This window comes from Odocoileus virginianus, unplaced genomic scaffold, assembly GCF_023699985.2.
Source record: "Odocoileus virginianus isolate 20LAN1187 ecotype Illinois unplaced genomic scaffold, Ovbor_1.2 Unplaced_Scaffold_30, whole genome shotgun sequence".
Classification (NCBI taxonomy): Eukaryota; Metazoa; Chordata; class Mammalia; order Artiodactyla; family Cervidae; genus Odocoileus; species Odocoileus virginianus.
Genome location: NW_027224292.1, coordinates 113,624 through 134,247, shown reverse-complemented (window position 1 = coordinate 134,247; position 20,624 = coordinate 113,624). Strand labels below are relative to the sequence as shown.

General features: G+C 38.8%; 1 protein-coding gene and 1 pseudogene across 1 annotated transcript; one reads left to right on the top strand and one right to left on the bottom strand.

Moving 5' to 3' along the window:
* Window positions 1–14,139, top strand: part of LOC139033678 (olfactory receptor 4C6-like) — a 32,017-nt pseudogene extending 17,878 nt beyond the window's left edge.
* Window positions 14,140–19,495: 5,356 nt separating this feature from the next.
* On the bottom strand, window positions 19,496–20,383 carry LOC110123724 (olfactory receptor 4C11-like). Its single transcript, XM_070463125.1, has one exon. The coding sequence runs from the start codon at window positions 20,381–20,383 to the stop codon at window positions 19,496–19,498; it is 888 nt and encodes a 295-aa protein (XP_070319226.1).
* Window positions 20,384–20,624: the final 241 nt, after the last annotated feature.

Genomic DNA, 20,624 nt, shown 5'->3' with positions numbered 1-20,624 from the left:
TTCCAATGCAGTCTCTGGTGTCCATGGATGATGCAATGCTTTAATTAGTCAGAACACTTGGTGTCAAAACGTTACCCACACTAATAGGCACTTTGGTCTATCAACTCCCTAGTGACAACTTCTTTTATCAACCAGTGGCTTCTTGACAGGAAGCTTTGGACTTAATCCTACTATCAAGCCACTGAAAATGGCTCTTATTAGCAGGCTGCAATTCCCCCAATGTAATAAAATGTTCTCTGAAGACATGACATCAGCCATCTTAATGGTGCCTCTGTCTCTAGTGTCCCAGGCAGTCAGGGATGGAGACCGAGGCCCGTTTCCTTTCTCCCCATCTGTAAGTTCATGCCAACTCTCTGCTTTTAGCCAGAGCATCTTCCTAAGATCATTCTTCTCCCACTTCCTGTCACTCAGAGCATGGGCATAGGGCCATCATCACATTCAAGACTGTGTGTCCCTTTGTGAAGTTTTCTTTGTTTATATACATGGCACCTAAGGGTACCTTTTCAATGTATAGCCAATCATTTCTCAAATTTGAGTATTTTTCAAAAGACTGTTGGATAGGTAAGTTCTGAAGTTCAGTTTCATGCATGGTCTTCAGCCAAAAATTTTTATCAACTTAGAATTCAGCATTTGAAAGGTGGAAGAGCTAAATGCCTACATTAGTGTCATTTGTGACCTCTCTGCCCCTCTGGGATATGACTGTATAATTTACTGTCATGTACAATCTCCACAATGATGCTATCACAACTAAGTCACAGGATTCAGATTCATTGTTAATACACACATGTATGTGTACTCAGTCTCTCAGTCATCTCTGACTCTGGCTCCATGGACGCTAGTCCACCAGACTCCTCTGTCCATAGAATTCTCCAGCAAAAATACTAGAGTGGATTGCCATGTCCTACTTCAGGGATTTTCCCAACCCAGGGGTCAAAACCATGTCTCTTTTGTCTCCTTCATAAACTGGCAGATTCTTTATTACTGTGCTCCCAGGAAGCCCCAAGATAATATATTTACTCTCAAATATTGGTGAACATTTTAGGTGTGACTAGGAGACAATATCTCCTTATTCATTTCATTTTTTTTTTCACATCAGTTTCTTGCTGCAAATTAATTAGCAAAATTACCCAATAGGACATTCACAATTCTGTGATATTTAATTGGGTGTGTGTGCATGCTGAAAAAGCTAAAGTTGAATGGTTCTATGAAGACCTACAAGATCATTTAGAACTAACACCAAAAGAAGATGTCCTTTTCATCATAGGGGACTAGAATGTAAAATTAGGAAGTCAAGAAACACCTGGAGTAACAGACAAATTTGGCCTTGGAGTACAGAATGAAGCAGGGCAAAGGCTAACAGAGTTCTGTCAAGAAAATGCACTGATCATAGCAAACACCCTTTTCTAACAACACAAGAGAAGACGCTACACATGGACATCACCGAAATCATATTGATTATATTCTTTGCAGCCAAAGATGGGGATGCACTATGCAGTCAGCAAAAACAAGACCAACAGCTGACTATGGCTCAGATCATGAACTCCTTATTGCCAAATTCAGACTTCAACTGAAGAAAGAAGGGAAAGCCACTTGACCATTCAGGTATGGCCTAAATCAAATCCTTAATGATAACACAGTGGAAATGAGGACTAGATTTAAGGGACTAGATCTGATAGACAGAGTGCCTGATGAACTATGGACGGAAGTTTGTGACATTGTACAGGAGACAGGGATCAAGATCATACCCAAGAAAAAGAAATGCAAAAAAGCACAATGGCTGTCAGAGAGGATCTTACAAATAGCTATGAAAAGAAGATACATGAAAGGCAAAGGAGAAAAGGAAAGATATACCCATTTGAATGTAGAGTTCCAAAGAATAGCAAGAGGAGAAAAGAAAGCCTTCCTCAGTGATCAATGCAAAAAATAGAGGACAACAATAGAGTGGGAAAGACTAGAGATCTCTTCAAGAAAATTAAAGATATGAAGGGAATATTTCATGCAAACATGGCCTCAATAAAGGACAGAGATAGTATGGACCTAACAGAAGCTGAAGATATTAAGAAGAGGTGGCAAGAATACACAGAACTCTACAAAAAAGATCTTCATGACCCAGATAATCACTTTGGTGTGATCACTCACCTAGAGCCAGACATCCTGGAATGTGAAGTCAAGTGGGCCTTAGGAAGCATCATTACAAACAAAGCTAGTAGAGGTGATGGAATTCCAGTTGACCTATTTCAAATCTTGAAAGATGATGCAGTGAAAGTGCTGCATTCAATATGCCAGCACATTTGGAAAACTCAGCAGTGGTCATAGGACTGGAAAAGGTCAGTTTTCATTCCAGTCCCAAAGAAAGGCTATCCCAAAGATTGCTCAAACCACTTCAAATTGTACTCATCTCACATGCTAGCAAAGTACTGCTCAAAATTCTCCAATCCAGGTTTCAATAGTACATGAACCGTGAACTTCCAGATGTTCAAGCTGGATTTAGAAAAGGCAGAGGAACCAGAAATCAAACTGGCAACATTCACTTGATCATTCAAAAAGCAAGACAGTTCCAGAAAAACATCTATTTCTGCTTTATCGACTATGCCAAAGCATTTGACTGTGTGGATCACAATAAACTGTGGAAAATTCTGAAAGAGATGGGAATATCAGACTACATGACCTGACTCTTGAGAACTCTTTACACAGGTCAGAAAGCAACAGTTAGAACTGGACATGAAACAACAGACTGGTTCCAAATAGGAAAAGGAGTACGTCAAGGCTGCATATTGACACCCTGCTCATTTAACTTCTATGAAGTGTACATCATGAGAAACACTGGGCTGAATAAAGCAAAAGCTGGAATCAAGATTGCTTGGAGAAATATCATTAACCTCAGATATGCAGATGACACCACCCTTATGGCAGAAAGTGAAGAAGAACTTAAGAGACTCTTGATGAATGTTTAAGAGGAGAATGAAAAAGTTGGCTTAAAGCTCAACATTCAGAAAACTAAGATCATGGCATCCAGTCCCATCACTTCATGGGAAATAGATGGGGAAACAGTGGAAAGAGTGTCTGACTTTACTTTCTTGGACTCCAAAATCACTGCAGATTGTGACTACAGACATGAAATAAAAATACACTTACTCCTTGGAAGGAAAGTTATGATCAACCTAGATAGCATATTAAAAAGCAGAGACATTACTTTGCCAACAAAGATCCATCTATTCAAGACTATGGTTTTTCCAGTAGACATGTATGGATGTGAGAGTTGGACTATAAGGAAAGCTGAGCACCAAAAAATTGATGCTTTTGAACTGTGGTGTTGGAGAACACTCTTGAGAGTCCCTTGGACTGCAAGGAGATCCAACCAGTCCATCCTAAAGGAAATCAGTCCTGGGTGTTCATTGGAAGGACTGATGTTGAAGCTGAAACTCCAATATTTTGGCGACCTGATGCAAAGAACTGACTCATTTCAAAAGACCATGATGATTGAAGGCAGGAGGAGAAGGGGACAACAGAGGATGAAATGGTTAGATGGCATCACCAACTCAATGGACATGAGTTTGGGTAAACTCTGGGAGTTGGTGATGGACAGGGAAGTGGATGTGTTGCAGTTCATGGGGTCGCAAAGAGTCGGACACAACTGAGTGACTGAACTGAACCGAACTGAACTGATATTCAAGATGAAACTCCAGTACTTTGGCTACCTGATTCAAAAAGCTGACTCATTTGAAAAGACCCTGATGCTTGGAAAGATTGAAGGTGGGAGGAGAAGGGGCTAACAGAGGATGAGATGGTTGGATGGCATCACAGACTCAATGGACGTGAGTATGAGTAAGCTCCAGGAGTTGGTGCTGGACAGGGAGGCCTGGCATGCTACATTCCATGGGGTCTCAAAGAGTTGGACATGACTGAGTGACTGAACTGAACTGAATAAAGCAAATTATGGATTATAAAAGCAAATCATGGCTCAGTTAGTAAAGAATCCACCTGCAATGCAGGAGATCTGGGTTTGATCCCTGGGTTGGGAAGATCCTCTGGAGAAGGGAATGGCTACCCACTCCAGTATCATGGCCTGGAGAATTCCATAAATAGAGGAGCCTTGTAGGCTACAGTCCATGGTTACGTGGCTTTGGGGGATCCCTGGTGGCTCAAATAGTAAAGAATCTGCCTGCTTCTGCCTGCCAATGCAGGAGACCCGGGTTTGATTCCTGGGTCAGGAAGATTCCCTGGAGAAGGAAATGGCAACCCACTCCAGTATTCTTGCCTGGGGGATTCCATGAACAGAGGATCCTGGCATCCTACAGTCCATGGGTCTCAAAGAATCTTACATGACCGAGCAACTAACACACACAGCAGGGCATAAGAAAACATTTAAATGGTATTGTTAGGTAGTTAGAATAGAAAAAGGAGTCCAAACTAGCTGTGGCTAAAAGACAAAGAAAGGAAAAAGCCTGTGAAAATAGAACAAAGGAAGGTTTGAGGACCAGAGTGAGAGCCTCAGGTGAAGCAAGCAGCCCTCCTTGCTAGCCCAGTTTACATAGGGCATGTTCAGGCACAAAAGCAAAAGCATTAAAAGAGGAGCCAAATTTGAGTTTCTGGCTTTTCATCTCTTCTCTTCACGTCTTTTGAGTTGCCCTGTCCCCACTCCTTGAGGATGTATTTTCCTTTGCTTGCCAAATAAAACTGAGCTGTAACACAGAGCTGTAACACTGGTCCATCCATCACTTCAAGTCTTTGCTGTTGCAAGACAGAACCAAAGAAATTACAAACTCCCCTGATAGTATCAAGTTAATGAATGGGAGTCTGCAAGAAATCTGGAGCTCAGCGGAGGAGTTGCTAAAATAATTATGATTAATCAATATTGTCAAAATGGCTATAATACCCAAAACAATCTATAGATTCAATGCAATCCCTATCAAACTACCAACGGTATTTTTCACAGAACTAGAACAAATAATTTCACAATTTGTATGGAAATACAAGAAACCTCGAATAGCCAAAGTAACCTTGAGAAAGAAGAATGGAACTGGAGGAATCAATCTGCCTGACTTCAGACTATACTACAAAGCCACAGTCATCAAGACAGTATGGTACTGGCACAAAGACAGAAATATAGATCAATGGAACAGAATAGAAAGCCCAGAGATAAATCCACGAACCTATGGTCACCTTATCTTCGACAAAGGAGGCAAGGATATACAATGGAAAAAAGACAACCTCTTTAACAAGTGGTGCTGGGAAAACTGGTCAACCACCTGTAAAAGAATGAAACTAGAACACTTTCTAACACCATACACAAAAATAAACTCAAAATGGATTAAAGATCTAAATGTAAGACCAGAAACTATAAAACTCCTAGAGGAGAACATAGGCAAAACACTCTCCGACATAAATCACAGCAGGATCCTCTATGACCCACATCCCAGAATTTTAGAAACAAAAGCAAAAATAAACAAATGGGACCTAATGAAACTTAAAAGCTTTTGTACAACAAAGGAGACTATAAGCAAGGTGAAAAGACAGCCCTCAGATTGGGAGAAAGTAATAGCAAATGAAGCAACAGACAAAGGATTAATTTCAAAAATATACAAGCAACTCCTCCAGCTCAACTCCAGAAAAATAAATGACCCAATCAAAAAATGGGCCAAAGAACTAAACAGACATTTCTCCAAGGAAGACATACAGATGGCAAAAAAACACATGAAAAGATGCTCAACATCACTCATTATCAGAGAAATGCAAATCAAAACCAACAATGAGGTACCATTACACGCCAGTCAGGATGGCTGCTATCCAAAAGTCTACAAGCAATAAATGCTGGAGAGGGTGTGGAGAAAAGGGAACCCTCCTACACTGTTGGTGGGAATGCCAACTAGTACAGCCGCTATGGAAAACAGTGTGGAGATTTCTTAAAAAACTGGAAATAGAACTGCCATATGGCCCAGCAATACCACTTCTAGGCATACACACCAACTAAACCAGATCTGAAAGAGACACATGCACCCCAATGTTCATCGCAGCACTGTTTATAATTGCCAGGACACGGAAGCAACCTAGATGCCCATCAGCAGACGAATGGATGAGGAAGCTGTGGTACATATACACCATGGAATATTACTCAGCCGTTAAAAAGAATTCATTTGAATCAGTTCTAATGAGATGGGTGAAACTGGAGCCCATTATTCAGAGCGAAGTAAGCCAGAAAGATAAAGACCATTACAGTATACTAACACATATATATGGACTTTAGAAAGATGGTAACGATAACCCTATATGCAAAACAGAAAAAGAGACTCAGATGTATGGAACAGACTTGTGGACTCTATGGGAGAACGCGGGGGTGGGATGTTTCAAGAGAACAGCATCGAAACATGTATATCTAGGGTGAAACAGATCACCAGCCCAGGTTGGATGCATGAGACAAGTGCTCAGGCCTGGTGCACTGGGAAGACCCAGAGGGATGGGGTGGAGAGGGAGGTGGGAGGGGGGACCGGGATGGGGAATACATGTAAATCCATGGCTAATTCAATGTATGACAAAAACCACTGCAATGCTGTAAAGTAATTAGCCTCCAACTAATAAAAATAAATGGGGAAAAAAATAAATAAATAAATAAAATAATTATGATTGAGAAATAAACAGGAAAAAAAAATGGCAACTGCAAATTAAGAAGTATCTATTGGAAATCTAGGAGGTAATGTAAGTCAGTTTGAATATCTCAGAGTAGAGAATCTTGATACTTAGGAATTATTTTAAAGAACCAAGTCTTGCTTTCCACTTTTGTTGTGAAACTGCTCAAGGATATCAATTTAACACCATCAAATAAAAGACAAAGCCGGTTCCAAAAGAAGAGGGGAAAATGCATGCTAACACGCATATGACTCTGCTAGATGATATCATGAGTGTCCATTCTGTAATTGAGATGACAGTGCAGGAACAAATGATTGAACATTTAATGCTGTGATCTATATTTCTGCCTGCACAGCTGCTTGCCAATTGGCTCCAATGATGTCCTTGCCCCAGGGAACACCTTTTATTAAGGTAGGTGGGTGGAAATTCACTGAATTAGGGATTAACACCACCATCAGAGGAGAATCAGCCTCAAGGGGTCAACTAGAATGATGCAAGTCTGTTCCATGTCACAGCTGCTCAAACTGGCACTGAACTCTTATAGTCCAGGTTCATCTCCCCAAGGTGAACAGTACATTCATAATATAATTTCTAAGAAGCTGAAAGAGAAATGTTTCTACTTTGACCTCAAACTACACCCAACTGGGATGCAAACAAGGATCTAAATGATTTTGTAAGCACTGTACTTGAGCGACTTTTAGCAATCATCCTTAATTAGAGAGAATGTAAATCCTTTGGTAAACCAGAAGTGGAGAAGGAAATGGCAACCCGCTCTAGTATTCTTGCCTGGAAAATCAAAAAAGTTTATTTCTTCATTAAGAACATAAGTATTTAAGACTTCTCTTTTAAATCTCTCTTTGAAAGCAATAAAAATTCTAATTCTGCAAATTTAACCAAGAAGTAATAAATGGATGATGTCTGCTTCATTTATATCCCAGACAACTTTTCTTCATTGTGAAGAAAAAACTAAAAGGAAAGAAAACAACAACAACAACAACAATTTGGAATAATTTCTCTTGGTTCTTGAACTCCCTAAAGTTACCTTTTGTGAATGAACCTTGAGTTGGTAAGATCTTAGGTTAGATCTCAGATGACCTTATAATTTTTATTTATAGAATTTTCCTTTTTTGACCAACTCTTATAACTAAGTTCTAAGAAGCATCTTTATTACTTAAGTATGTCATATGTAGAGTGTTAGTTATTTCACAGAAATATAGCATAGAAATTACTTTCAACATATGGCAATCATTAATTAAATGAATTACAGTGAACAAGTAGCTAGAGTACATATATCATTCACACTCAATATCTCTTTTCTTTATCTGTAATCAATATTTATTCTCCAGCTTAGGAACTTCAGTTTTAACCTGAGTTACAATAAGTTGTTTTGCTTGATCTGCTTTTGTATCCTTTTGAGCAAACTTAAAAATTAAATGAATAGCTCTCTTATAAATGAAAATTGCTAAACAAACTAAAACATGTATTTCAAAAAACAGCACTCATAAGTAGCAAGAAAGGAAGTGGGTAATTACTGAGAAATAGTTACTAGGAATTTATTTGAGGTCCTTTATTCCAATTTCACTTTCTCTGCTTCTCCCTCTCTCCTCTGCCCCCTTTCTATTTCTCATCTCTTTCTCCATGTGACTTTGCATCTGTATCTCTCACTCTCTTTCCATTTATTATTATTTTTTTTCTTTCTTCTTTTCCCCACAGTCCAAGACTTTTCTCTCTTACTCTTGGCTTCTACTCTCTGTTCAGGGGGGGGGAATACTATTTTTTTTTAAAATGTATTATATTTAGTCAATAACATGTTGAATTCATAGTTTTAAGAATGAGAATAATTTTAATATCTCTCTATATGTCAAAACATAAGTACTGCATTTAGTTGTAAGTAGACCTACATATAGGAATGACCCTAGGGATGGTGATGCTGGTGGTTTAGTGATGTTAATGGGGGCAACTTAGGGGAACACTGGGTAAACACAAATGAGCTATTGTAGACTTAAATTTTTTAAATAACAATATTATTGTCACTTTCATTCTGAAAATGTCTACTGGAGTTAGTTGAACTCTACTAGCTAGTCCTTAGTTTTATGAAAAGAGAAAGGAGCTAGGAAGATATTTGTATGAAGAGACTGTTTTGAATTCCTTAAGTGATAAATCTAATTGAGTTGAATACTCACAGAGTTCTATAAGCTATGAATGCACTGAATACATATAAAATTGAAAAAGCAAGTGCAAGCACCAGAACCATCTAGGTACTCAGGTGTTCCCTGGAGAATGTATATATTAGTATACTAAACAGAATTGAGAAAAAAAAAGCTAAGCCACAGTGTCAGGTTTCCTGGAATTTAAATTTAAGTCATACTACTCACTAAGTCTGAGACCTCAAGGAAGTGACAAGGTCTATAAATAATAAATGCTAATTATTATTATTACAGTTATTAGAAACAGGTATATTTATGAATTGACAAAGTAATTCTCACTGTTATTTATCTATGAAACTGGTTTAAATGTTTGTTGAAAGTTTTTCTGAATTATTTTCTAACATACAATGTATTCTCATAGGATGTAAGTTATAGAAATAAAAAAGCTCTCTGGTATAATATTGTTGAGAAAAAACATTTTGAAAGAATATATGAGTATCTATTTGGTTTAAAATGTTTATACTCTTTGATTCTGCAGTTCCATTATAAACATGTTTTTCTTGTAGAAACAGCATATACATTACATATAATCACAAGAAAATTTAATTGTACTTTTGTTAAAATATAAGAAAATTGAAATAAGGTAAATATTCCTATTCTGACATGGAGTGGTATCAATGATAATTTTTCTCATTAAAATGTAAAGTATAGTGTATATGTGTACCTACTGTATAATTATATTGTTTAGCTGCATGTATAAATATGCAAATTCAACATTTCTAAATACAAATGTACATATTAAAGAGTAAATCACTTCATTAAAATAGCTATATGGGCTTCCCTAGTGGCTCAGTGGTAAAGAACCTGCCTGCCAAGCAAGAGATGCAGGTTCAATCCTTGGTTCAGGAAGATACCCTGGACACGGAGATGGCAGCCCACTCCAGTATTCTTTCCTGGGAAATTCCGTGGACAAAGGAGCATGGGGGGCTACAGTCCACGGGATTGCAAAAGGGCTGGACACGACTTAGAAACTAAACAACAAAAAATATAGTCACCTAGCTAAAAAGTGTTGCAGAAATAAACTCTCAAACTGGTGTGTGTCAGCCAAGACCCTTGATCTCTCTTTTATTTGTACAATGTCTCTTCACTCTACTTTTGGGCCTTGGTCTACGTTGTTCCCTCTGTTAGAAACAGACCTACCCGTCCTGTCTTTTAGCCATGGTCTAGCTTTAAGGCTTACAAGTTCTTCGATATTTTCTTTTCTTTTCATGTATTACCTTCACAATGATTCTTAATGTAATGATTTTTTAAATTTATCAACCCTGTCTTTATGTAAATAAATGAATCACATCTGACAAATCAAAATATTTGCTGTCAACTTTAATAATCAGGGAAACGTGAGAGAAGTAGACTTGCAAAGAAAAAGAAGAGCATTAATTTAAACTTTCCCTGTCTTTATTTTACCTCCTTACTGACCCACTGTGAAAGGAAATATCAGGAAGGTAATGGGTTGTGTGATGCAACCCTGGACAGGAAAGTCAAGGTACTCTTTAATTCTTGGTTTTGGCTGAAGCATATCCAGGAAAACAGATGTAGACAGTCAGGACACAGCATCGTTGTGCCTGGTGACAGAGAAATATTGCCAGACTCTCACGTCAGAGTTGCTCTCAAACCCAGAGATGAGCTGGCACCAGCATGCCCTGTGCTCCATGGCTCACTGCAGCTTCCTTCCAGCTGATAAAATGCCTTGGAAATGTAGCAGGTAGGACACCCGATAATGGTTGGTAAAAAGGAAATGGATAAGGCAGTAAGCAAGCCTAGAACTTACAGACATAAGGACGTGATCAGGAAAAAAAAAGTGTGAGTCCTGCTTTTCAAAGTTTTTCTGTATGTATTACCTCCTTGGACCTTCACAACATCTCTGTAATGCAGGAAGTGAGTACGGGAGCTGGGAATTATAGGAGTCAGTAGTAGGATTTTGGATTAATCATATGCCTGCCAAGAAACTGCAAGGAAGTTAGCACAGGTTCTCTAAGGCTCAGTTGCTACTTCAGAAAATCCACACAATTAAAATGCTTACAGCATTTGGTTGTTTGTGATGACTGAGAAACACCAAAACAGAAGCTTTGCACATTTCCCTCAGGTAGTAAGCAATACATATGCAGCATCTACAGTTTCTCATTTACTAATTGCACTGGTGCCGAAATTGAGGCTTGAGGAAGCTGAGGTTGTGTACAAAGCAGTAAATGGACTGGCAGTGACTTAGAGTTATTAATAGGTTTGCTGTGTCTGGACCCAGTGATATTCCCTGTAAACAGAAAGGCAGATATGAAAAACAAAATGATGTGAGTCTGGCAGGAAGTGGATGAGATGACAGTGAAATAAATAAAGTGATGAAACAAGGAACACTGAATAAAGAAGGGAGGGGTGCTGATGACAGGAGTTGAATGTCAGGTAGGAGTCACTCTGGTCATAGGACAAAAGGGGTACTAGATATTATTTAGAGCAGGTGCTTTTTTTTTTTTTAAATCAAGAAACAAATCACCTCTCTAAGGAAATCTTGCCAAGAAGCATAGTCAATGAACACGATTAAGGGTGACTGTTTGTATATGAAGAGGACAGATTCCCTCCCATTGCCTCTCCTGAGTGGATCATCCTTACACTGAAAATGAGGAGACTGAGGCTCAGAGGTGTCAGCAACACACTCAAGTGATAGGCTAGATCAGTGACACAGCCTGGAACGAAACACACTTCTCATTTCCTGACTCCTGAGCCAGTGCTCCTTATAATTCACAAGGGTGCTCTCATGAGACAAGTGCTCGGGCCTGGTGCACTGGGAAGACCCAGAGGAATCAGGTGGAGAGGGAGGTGGGAGGGGGGATCAGGATGGGGAATATTTGTAAATCCATGGCTGATTCATGTCAATGTATGACAAAAACCACTACAGTATTGTGAAGTAATTAGCCTCCAACTAATAAAAATAAATGAAAAAAAAAAGAAAGAAAGATCTCAGCTCTTAAGCTGGGAGGGAGAGGATGAGATTAAGCAATATATAAAATGGCACTTCCGTAGTCTCCTGCGGACACTTTGCATTTTCTATAATGGGTAGGTGTGGAGCTGGTGTTGTACACCAGAGTGACCTTTCATCATTTGCCAAGAATTATAGTCCAAATACCAATTTGGAGTTATGCTGCTTGCAAAATTCCTAAAATAAGGCAGCCAGCTTCCCCGAAAAGTCCCAATAATAGGAAGCATATTTTCATTGTAACTGTTTTCCCTAGGTTGCAACAACTCTCCTGAAATACCACATAAATCTGTTGTCTTTTCAAGTAGTGGTAACAGTGGTTAACAATTTGAGCTGTGTGATCAAAATGCCAGCTTCATAGCATGTGAGTTACAAAATCTTATGCAAAAGATTTAACATTGCAACATTTCAATTTATCTTCTTTAAAATGGGAATAGTAATGGTACATAGTTCATATGGTATCATATGAGGTTTAAATGAGGCAATGTGTATCTTGGGACCTTGCCCAGCAGCATAGTTAGTGAACCTAAAAACTAATTATTGAATGTACCTATTGCATTCTAGAATCCTTAACTCCATTTAGGGAACAGAGAAAACTGAAAGGAATGACTAGGACTGATTCAAGTTTGAGTGGATTACATTGTGGCCTGGGTCTTTGCTGGATTGTCATGCTTTGTGATCTTCATTAATGAGCAACATATTATTCAGAGATTATAGTTTTAGATGTATTTCATTAATTTAATATTTATAAGTAAGGCACTGAATTACTAAAGAATCATCATAACATTTGAAAAGAGCAAAGAAAGAAGAAGCTACTTCATATTTATTTGGAGATAAAGCAGGATTAGACAGTATATGGTAATATACTTAGCACAATGATTGGTAAATGATAAAATCACAACATAATGACCAGAGGAGAAGTATTGGTATTTGAGGGCACTGATTCTGGAGTCGGAAAATATGGTTCACATTCTGCTTCACCACTCATTTGCTGTACTACCTTGGCTATGTTGCCTCAAGTCTGTGAGAATCAGTTCCCTCATCTGTAAAACAGAGTCAGTTATGGTGTTATTCTAGTGCCTGGAGTGGGTAGGTGCTGATAATCAACAATAACAGTAAAAGGGACAAATGCATTTCACATGGAAAAACCATTTAAAAAGAGAAGGAAAAGGCCTGGGGAGAACCTAGCACTAAAGAAGCAGCTCTCTTTTAAGCTCTTTATTTAGCAGGTTATTAACAGTTAAACACTGGATAATGAAAAAAAAAAAAAGACAAAAAAACAAAACAGACAAAAAACCCCATAAGTTCGGTGAGATCCTGGAAATACTTGAAATCAAATAATCACTAGTCATAAATCATGTGCTGCTTTTTCAGGTCTTCTAACTCTTAGCTGGAGCTCCTATCAGCACCTGACCAATAGACAACTAAAACAACGTGACGGAATTCATTCTTTTGGGCATTACGTGGTATCCAGAGCAGCGGAGAATACTCTCTGGCGTGTTTCTAATCGTGTATGTGTCCACTATTTTGGGAAACCTCCTCATTGTGGTAACCATGGTTATGAGTCAGAGTCTGAGATCACCCATGTATTTTTTCCTTACCTCCTTGTCCCTTTTGGATGTCACTTTCTCTTCCGTCATTGCCCCCAAGTTGATTGTGGACTCCCGCTCTGAGAGCACTACCATCTCCCTGGAAGGCTGCATGGCCCAGCTCTTCGCTGAGCACTTCTTCGGTGGACTGGGCATCATCCTCCTCACCGTGATGGCCTATGACCGCTCCGTGGCTATCTGTAAGCCTCTTCACTATGTGACCATCATGAGGCCTTGGATGTGCTGCCTGTTGCTGGGAGGGGCCTGGGTGGGGGATTTTTCCATGCCATAGTACAGCTTCTCTTTATGTATCAAATACCCTTCTGTGGTCCCAATACAATAGACCACTTTATATGTGATTTGTTCCCACTGTTGAAACTGGCCTGCATGGACACCCGCACCCTGGGTCTCTTAGTCATCCTCAATAGTGGGGTGATGTGTGGCCATCTTCCTCACCCTCATCACTTCCTACGTGGTCATCTTCTGCTCCCTGAAGTCCTGCACCTCTGAAGAGATGCGTAAAGCCTTCTCCACCTGTGGCTCCCACCTCACTGTGGTCATCATGTCCTTTGTGCCTTGTATGTTTTTGTACGTCAGGCCTGTGGCCACCTATCCCAGAGACAAGGTGATGGCTGTGTCTGATTCCATCATCACACCCATGTTAAATCCCTTGATCTACACCCTGAGGAATACAGAAGTGAAAAATGCCATAAGAAAACTGTGGATGAAACAGGGGAGTTTGGTTGGCAAGTGACTGTCATGCTCAGAATGTCATGTGTTTCTGTTAAAGAGAACTCTGTTCTTTCAGAAATGTGGGGGTAATAAAACTATCCATTCTCCACTAACAACCAGATAGATTTCTTAAAAATATAAATCTGATTTCTGATTTATAGTTTTTGCAATTTAAAGATTATGGTACTCTTATTGCTTTCTATTATTCTTTACCTTCCCATTGCCTTCCTATTTTTTCACTTTTCCTATTTATTTTTTAATTATAATCACATGATGTCTCAGAAAATATCTCAATAGCTTAAATCAAAATGCAAATAAATGCAATTATTTTAAAAGAAATAATAGAAAGGAGAATTGATGGAAAAGTTAATTACAACAAAATTGTCAAATTTCTTGCTATTATTCCTATTTTTTTAGTTTTATTTTTAATTCATTTTCATTAACATAATTCCAAATGGATTTTGATAGTTCTATCACAAAGCTGGAAAACAAACTATCATTATCAGTACATCATTATCTGAACAAACTTCAGTAATGAGAAAATACAGCCATCTCTCAGCAGAACTACTTCCAGATAGGAATGTTTTCTGATGGTTTCTTTTTTTGTGAAAAAGTAAACTTTTTATAACCAAAGTTTAGTATCAAATTTAGATGTTTTTCTAGGACTCATTCTTAGTGACCCCCTGACTTTTGAAAGTGCAGTGTATACAGTTTTAAAATCTTAAAACCAATTTTAATTAAACCATTAAAATCTTAGAACCATTTCATTTGTTGTTTATCGATTATTTAGAATCTCCTTGCCTTGTACTAGAATTTTCTGGTTAATCTTTCTACTTCCTCTAAATCTCCAATCACATCTTGAGTGTGACCCCTTGGTGTGCATCAGACATCCTGAGATTTGTCGTTTGTCCTCAGGACTTCCCTGGAGGCTCAGATGGTAAAGCATTTGCCTACAATGTGAGAGACCTGGGTTCAACCCCTGAGTCAGGAAGATCCTCTGGAGAAGAAAATGGCACCCCACTCCAGTACCCTTGCCTGGAAAATCCCATGGACAGAGGAGCCTGGTGGGCTGCAGTCCATGGGGTCTCAAAGAGTCTGACATGACTGAGTGACTTCACTTCACTTCATTTATTAGATTTATGAAAGATTTTGCTTCTCTCTCTATCAAAACAAGCCTTCATCCTACTTAGGTGACTACTTCTCTCCAACTTCTGGTACTAGATGAAGTGTCATTACTTTAGAGAGCCTTCCTCTGTGACTCTATTCAATGGTTCTTATATTCTCACCATTATTCTCTATGTCAATGTTTTCATTTTCTTAGTAACAATGACCAAAAGCAAGTTTCTTTTGTATCATTATCCTCTGACTTTTATTACTTTCCATGCCGGTCTAAACTGGACAAGTCTCCAAGAAGGGATTTTTTTTTTAATTTTTTATTTTTTTCCCCATTTATTTTTATTAGTTGGAGGCTAATTTCTTTACATCATTACAGTAGTTTTTGTTATACATTGAAATGAATTAGTCATGGATTTACATGTATTCCCCATCCTGATCCCCCCTCCCACCTCCCTCTCCACCCGATCCCTCTGGGTCTTCCCAGTGCACCAGGTCCGAGCACTTGTCTCATGCACCCAACCTGGGCTGGTGATCTGTTTCACCCTAGATAATATATACTTTTTTATTTATTTTTGACTGTGCTGGGTTTTCTTTGCTGCATGGGTTTTTCTATAGCAGAGGCAAGCAGGGGCTACTTTCTAGTTCCTACGCGTGGGCTTCCTATTGTGGTGACTTCTTTTGTTGCAGAGCATGGGGTCTAGAGCTTGTGGGCTCCCATAGATTTGGTTCACAGGCTCTAGAGCACAGGCTCAATCGTTGTGGTACCCGGGCTTGGTTGCTCTGTGGCATGTGACCTTCTTAGATCAGAAACCCCTGTTTCCCGCATTGGTAGGTGGATTCTTTACCACTGAGATACTAAGGAAGTGCAGAAGGGGTTTTTAGGGGTTTCAGTCTTTCCCACTGATTCAATTTTCAATAAATATCTGTTGGATGAATATAAAATACAAAAGCCTATATTTTTCAAATAGCCCAATTCAGATGGTTAAGGCAAGGCATAAAAAGAAACAAACACTAAAATTAAAAGTAACTGAAACAAAAAGGCAGAAAGTGAACATGATAATACAGTTAATGGAAATGGAAGGCTGTAATTACTTCATAGAAGGTACTTCATATTGGGCAGCCAGAAAAGGATTCTATTAGCATGTGTGTTTTAAACTGATTAGAATTCTGTTGATATTACCTTAAAAATATTATGAGCTATATTAACATTTTAATACCAATGAGCTGAGTAGTTACAAAAATGATCAGAAGAAAACAGTCATGTGAGGATTAGTGAGCTGAAGATTCTAGAGAGAGAAAACTCTAATTCAAGAAATATCATGGTGTTTTTGAGGAAATGTAAAATAACAGAGTGAGTGGAACATAGTGATCCAGGCAGAGAGAGGCCAGAAGCAAGATCAAAAATGTATGAGGGACTCAGATCATGTATGCAATGCTGACACCTCTGAGGTTTTATTCAAGCATGGGTAAATAATTTCCCCAGTATATTAAATTTGAGTAAACAACAAGAAAAAAGAATGAAAGTTATATTTGGATTATGTCTTGTTTACTTAAGATGACACCACCCTAATGGGAGAAATAAAGAGGAACTAAAGAGCCTCTTGTTGAAAGTGAAAGAGGAGAGTGAAAAAGCTCTCTTAACACTCAACATTGAAAAAAAAAATATCATGGCATCTAGTCCCATCACTTCATGGAAAATAGATGATGGAGAGAAAATGGAAACAGTGACAGACTTTGTTTTCTTAGGCTCCAAAATTATTGCAGATGATGACTGCAGCCATGAAATTAAAAGATGCTTGTTCCTTGGAAACAAAGTTATGACAAATCTAGAGAGTGAATTAAAAATCAAAGATGTCACTTTGACAACAAAGGTATGTGTAGTCAAATCTATGGTTTATCTTGTAGTCATGTATGGATGTGAGAGGTGGAGCATAAAGATTGAGTGCCGAAAACTTGATGTTTTTGAACTGTGGTGTTGGAGAAAACTCTTGAGTGTTCCTGGGACAGCAAAGAGATCAAACCAGTCAATCCTAAAGTAAATCAGCCTGAATATTCATTGGAAGGACTGATGCTGAAGCTGAAGCTCCAATACCTTGAACACCTGATGCAAGAGCTGACTCACTGGAAAAGATCCTAATGCTGGGAAAAATTGAGGAGCAGGAAGAGAAGGGGGTGACAGAGGATGAGATGGTTGAATGGCATCATCAACTCAATGGACATGAGTTAGAGTGACTTCTGGGAGATAGTAAAGGAAAAGGAAGCCTGACACGGGGTTAACAGAGAGTCAGACAGGACTGAGCAATTGGACAATAACAACTTAAGAACCAGTAACACTTAATATAATCCTTATAAGACCAGGGGCGTCCCTAGGAGCTCAGCTGGTAAGGAATCTGCCTGCAATGCAGAAGACCCCAGTTCAATTCCTGGGTTGGGAAGATCCCCTGGAGAAGGAATAGGCTACCCACTTCAGTATTTTCTTGGGCTTCCCTGGTAGCTCAGCTGGTAAGGAATCTGCCTGCAGTGCAGGAGACCTGGCTTCAGTCCTTAGGTTGGGAGGTCCCCTGGAGGAGGGCATGGCAACCCACTCCAGTATTCTTGCTTAAAAAATACCCATGGACAGAGGAGCCTGTAGTCCATGGAGTCCCTAAGAATCAGACATGACTGAAAACTAAGCACAGCACAGCATAGGAGCAAATGGAGATGCTTTAAAAACAGAACTTTAGACATAAAATTAGAAAAATGGGGAGTGTTTATTTGGAGGGAGCATATAACAAGTTTACAACTTGTGAATATGATATTAAAGGCTCTGACAGATGTCATTTTTGGTCTTAAATATTTTTCTTTTCCTGTCACTACTTTTTATATTAGAGCTATTGGGGATCTTAGGTTCAACATACTAACATTTTGTCTTCATTTGACAGAAATGCTTCCCTTAAAGCCATACTTAAGTACTTGAGTATTAAATGATACTTAAATATCACAAAATAATACTCTTGGTGCCAATTTGAATTGGAATTATAAGCTCAGGTTCTAAAATAGCATGACAGTACTTAATCGTGAGATTATATAGTGGTTGTGGTAGTGGGAGTGGTGAGTGAACATTATTTATATATTAAGCTATCTTCAAATACACACTTTTTAAATAACCTTATATAAAATAAAAGATCCAATTTTGAGAAGTGCTAAGCTTTCAATTTCAGGTTCTTCCCAGAATCCTGAAACTTGAGATTTCAGATGTTATGGGGAAGCAAAAGAACAAAAATGCTTCTTTCCTGTACACAAATGAATATAACAGAGAAAACTTAATGGTATGGGAAGAGCCTGAAACTTCATTATTTCCTGCAAATGTTCATATTCCCAAAAGTGATTCTCAAAGTATAAGGAAGATGAAGCTTCTTCTCTCCTACGTGGATAAAACGACCACTTCCTTTCACTTGTCCTCTCTTTATAAAGCACTGTTTTCTGTCCTCTCTCCTGCACTTCACCTTCCCTTCTGCACACTCCTGCTGCCAAACTCTTGTTTCCTCTTCCCTCTCCTTCATGAAGAGCAATGTGAAAGACTCTGGAGGGCAACTGACTGACTGGCTGTTATTTCCTATTAAGCAAAATATAAGACTCTTCATCTTCTTAATTATTCACAATATTTTAAGAGGTTTTTCAGTTATAGTCTAGGTTTTCACTGATAGTTCCAGCTTTTATAGGAGTTTGAGGGTCATCAGTGTAGATACACTAGTGAGGTGGATTCAGCACTGATTTCCAGAGTAACATTTTATCAGAGAATCTTCTCTAATCATTAGGTTGTCAAGACAGAAACCGTGATTCTGTAAAGTTCCAGTCCCTTATGGATAAGCTCTTATGACCACATTCTAAGAACTAGAACAAAATCTAGAAAAAGAATCAATGTGCGGCACCCCCACCCCCACACACACATTCTGTCAGTCCATTTGTCTTTGAAGAAATATTTGTACAGGGAACTAAATTATTATGTGAATATTGTCTGATGTTGATAGAATTATAGTAAGAGTCATCAGAGGTTGTTCAAAATTGTTATGGGTTTTATTTTCTAATCCAAGCCTCTCAGAATAAGGATGCTGTGTATCTCTGTCTTTATATCCATGCATTTCTTTACTCTTGCTTCTGGACAAAAAATATGCTATTTCTTCTGTCCATAAAGCAGAACTAAATCATTAAGGAAATATACACAAGTATTCCTGTATATACACTTATCAACTGAAGTCAAGCTTTGCTACACCATAACATTTTCATGGCATTTTCACTTCTTCATTCCATAGTGTATAGATCAGTGGGTTAAGTAAGGGTGTCCCAATTGTATAAAATACAGCCACCATCTTGTCTATTGGAAATGTGGTTGGTGGGCATGTGTATATGAATATACATGGGCCAAAAAATATGACAACCACAATGAAGTGGGAGGTGCATGTAGAAAGGGCTTTTCGCCTTCCTTCTGCACTGTGGTTTCTCAGTGAGTACAAGATGACAACATAGGAGATAAACAGGATTATGAAACTCACCATGCATATGGCCCCACTATTAGAAACAACAAGCAAATTTATCACAGAAGTGTCCATGCAGGCAAGTTTCAACAAGGGCTGCAAGTCACAGAAATAGTGGTCAATCACACTGGGGCCACAGAAGGGCAACCTCAAAGCCAGGAAAATCTGTGCTGATGAGTGAATACAAGGCCCCACCCAGGCTAGAATCACCGGTACACCACAGAGGTGCTGGTTCATGATGGTTGTACATCGCAAGCATTTACAGACAGCTATGCAGCAACCAAAGGCCATGAAGATGAGCACAAAGATACCCGTGCATCCAAAGAAATGGGCTCCAAAGACCTGGATCATGCACTCATTGTAGGAAATGGTTTTCTCCTGAGAAAGGACATCCACAATTAACCTGGGGGCTGTGGTTGTAGAGAAGCAGGCATCAGCAAAGGACAGATAGAACAGGAAGAAATACATGGGACTCCCAAGTGTCCTGCTTGTCTTAATAGTCACTACAATAAGAAAGTTCCCCAACAGTGTTGCAAAGTATAGAATCAAGAAGACTCCAAATATCACTTTCTGCTTCCCTGCATCCTGTGTCAAGCCAAAGAGAATGAATTCAGTCACACTCTTATTCACTGACATGGTAATGACTGTAGATAAGATGTAGTTGACAAAGGTTTAATCTGCAGAAAGAAGAAAAGAATAGACATCTCGGGAAGATAAGTGGACTGAATTCTGAAGTCCTAGTTTCTGTTTCATTTTCTGTTTGTTCCAAATGCCTTTAATCCAATATGAATCTCTGGAAATCTGCACATGTCCTAATCTCTCCCAGATCTATCTATTGATTCAGAAGTTAGCTGCCTTGGATCAAAGATTTTTGCTT

Coding starts and splice junctions, on each gene's coding strand:
- LOC110123724 (XM_070463125.1), bottom strand. CDS start 20,383: ATGTCAGTGAATAAGAGTGTGACTGAATTCATTCTCTTTGGCTTGACA.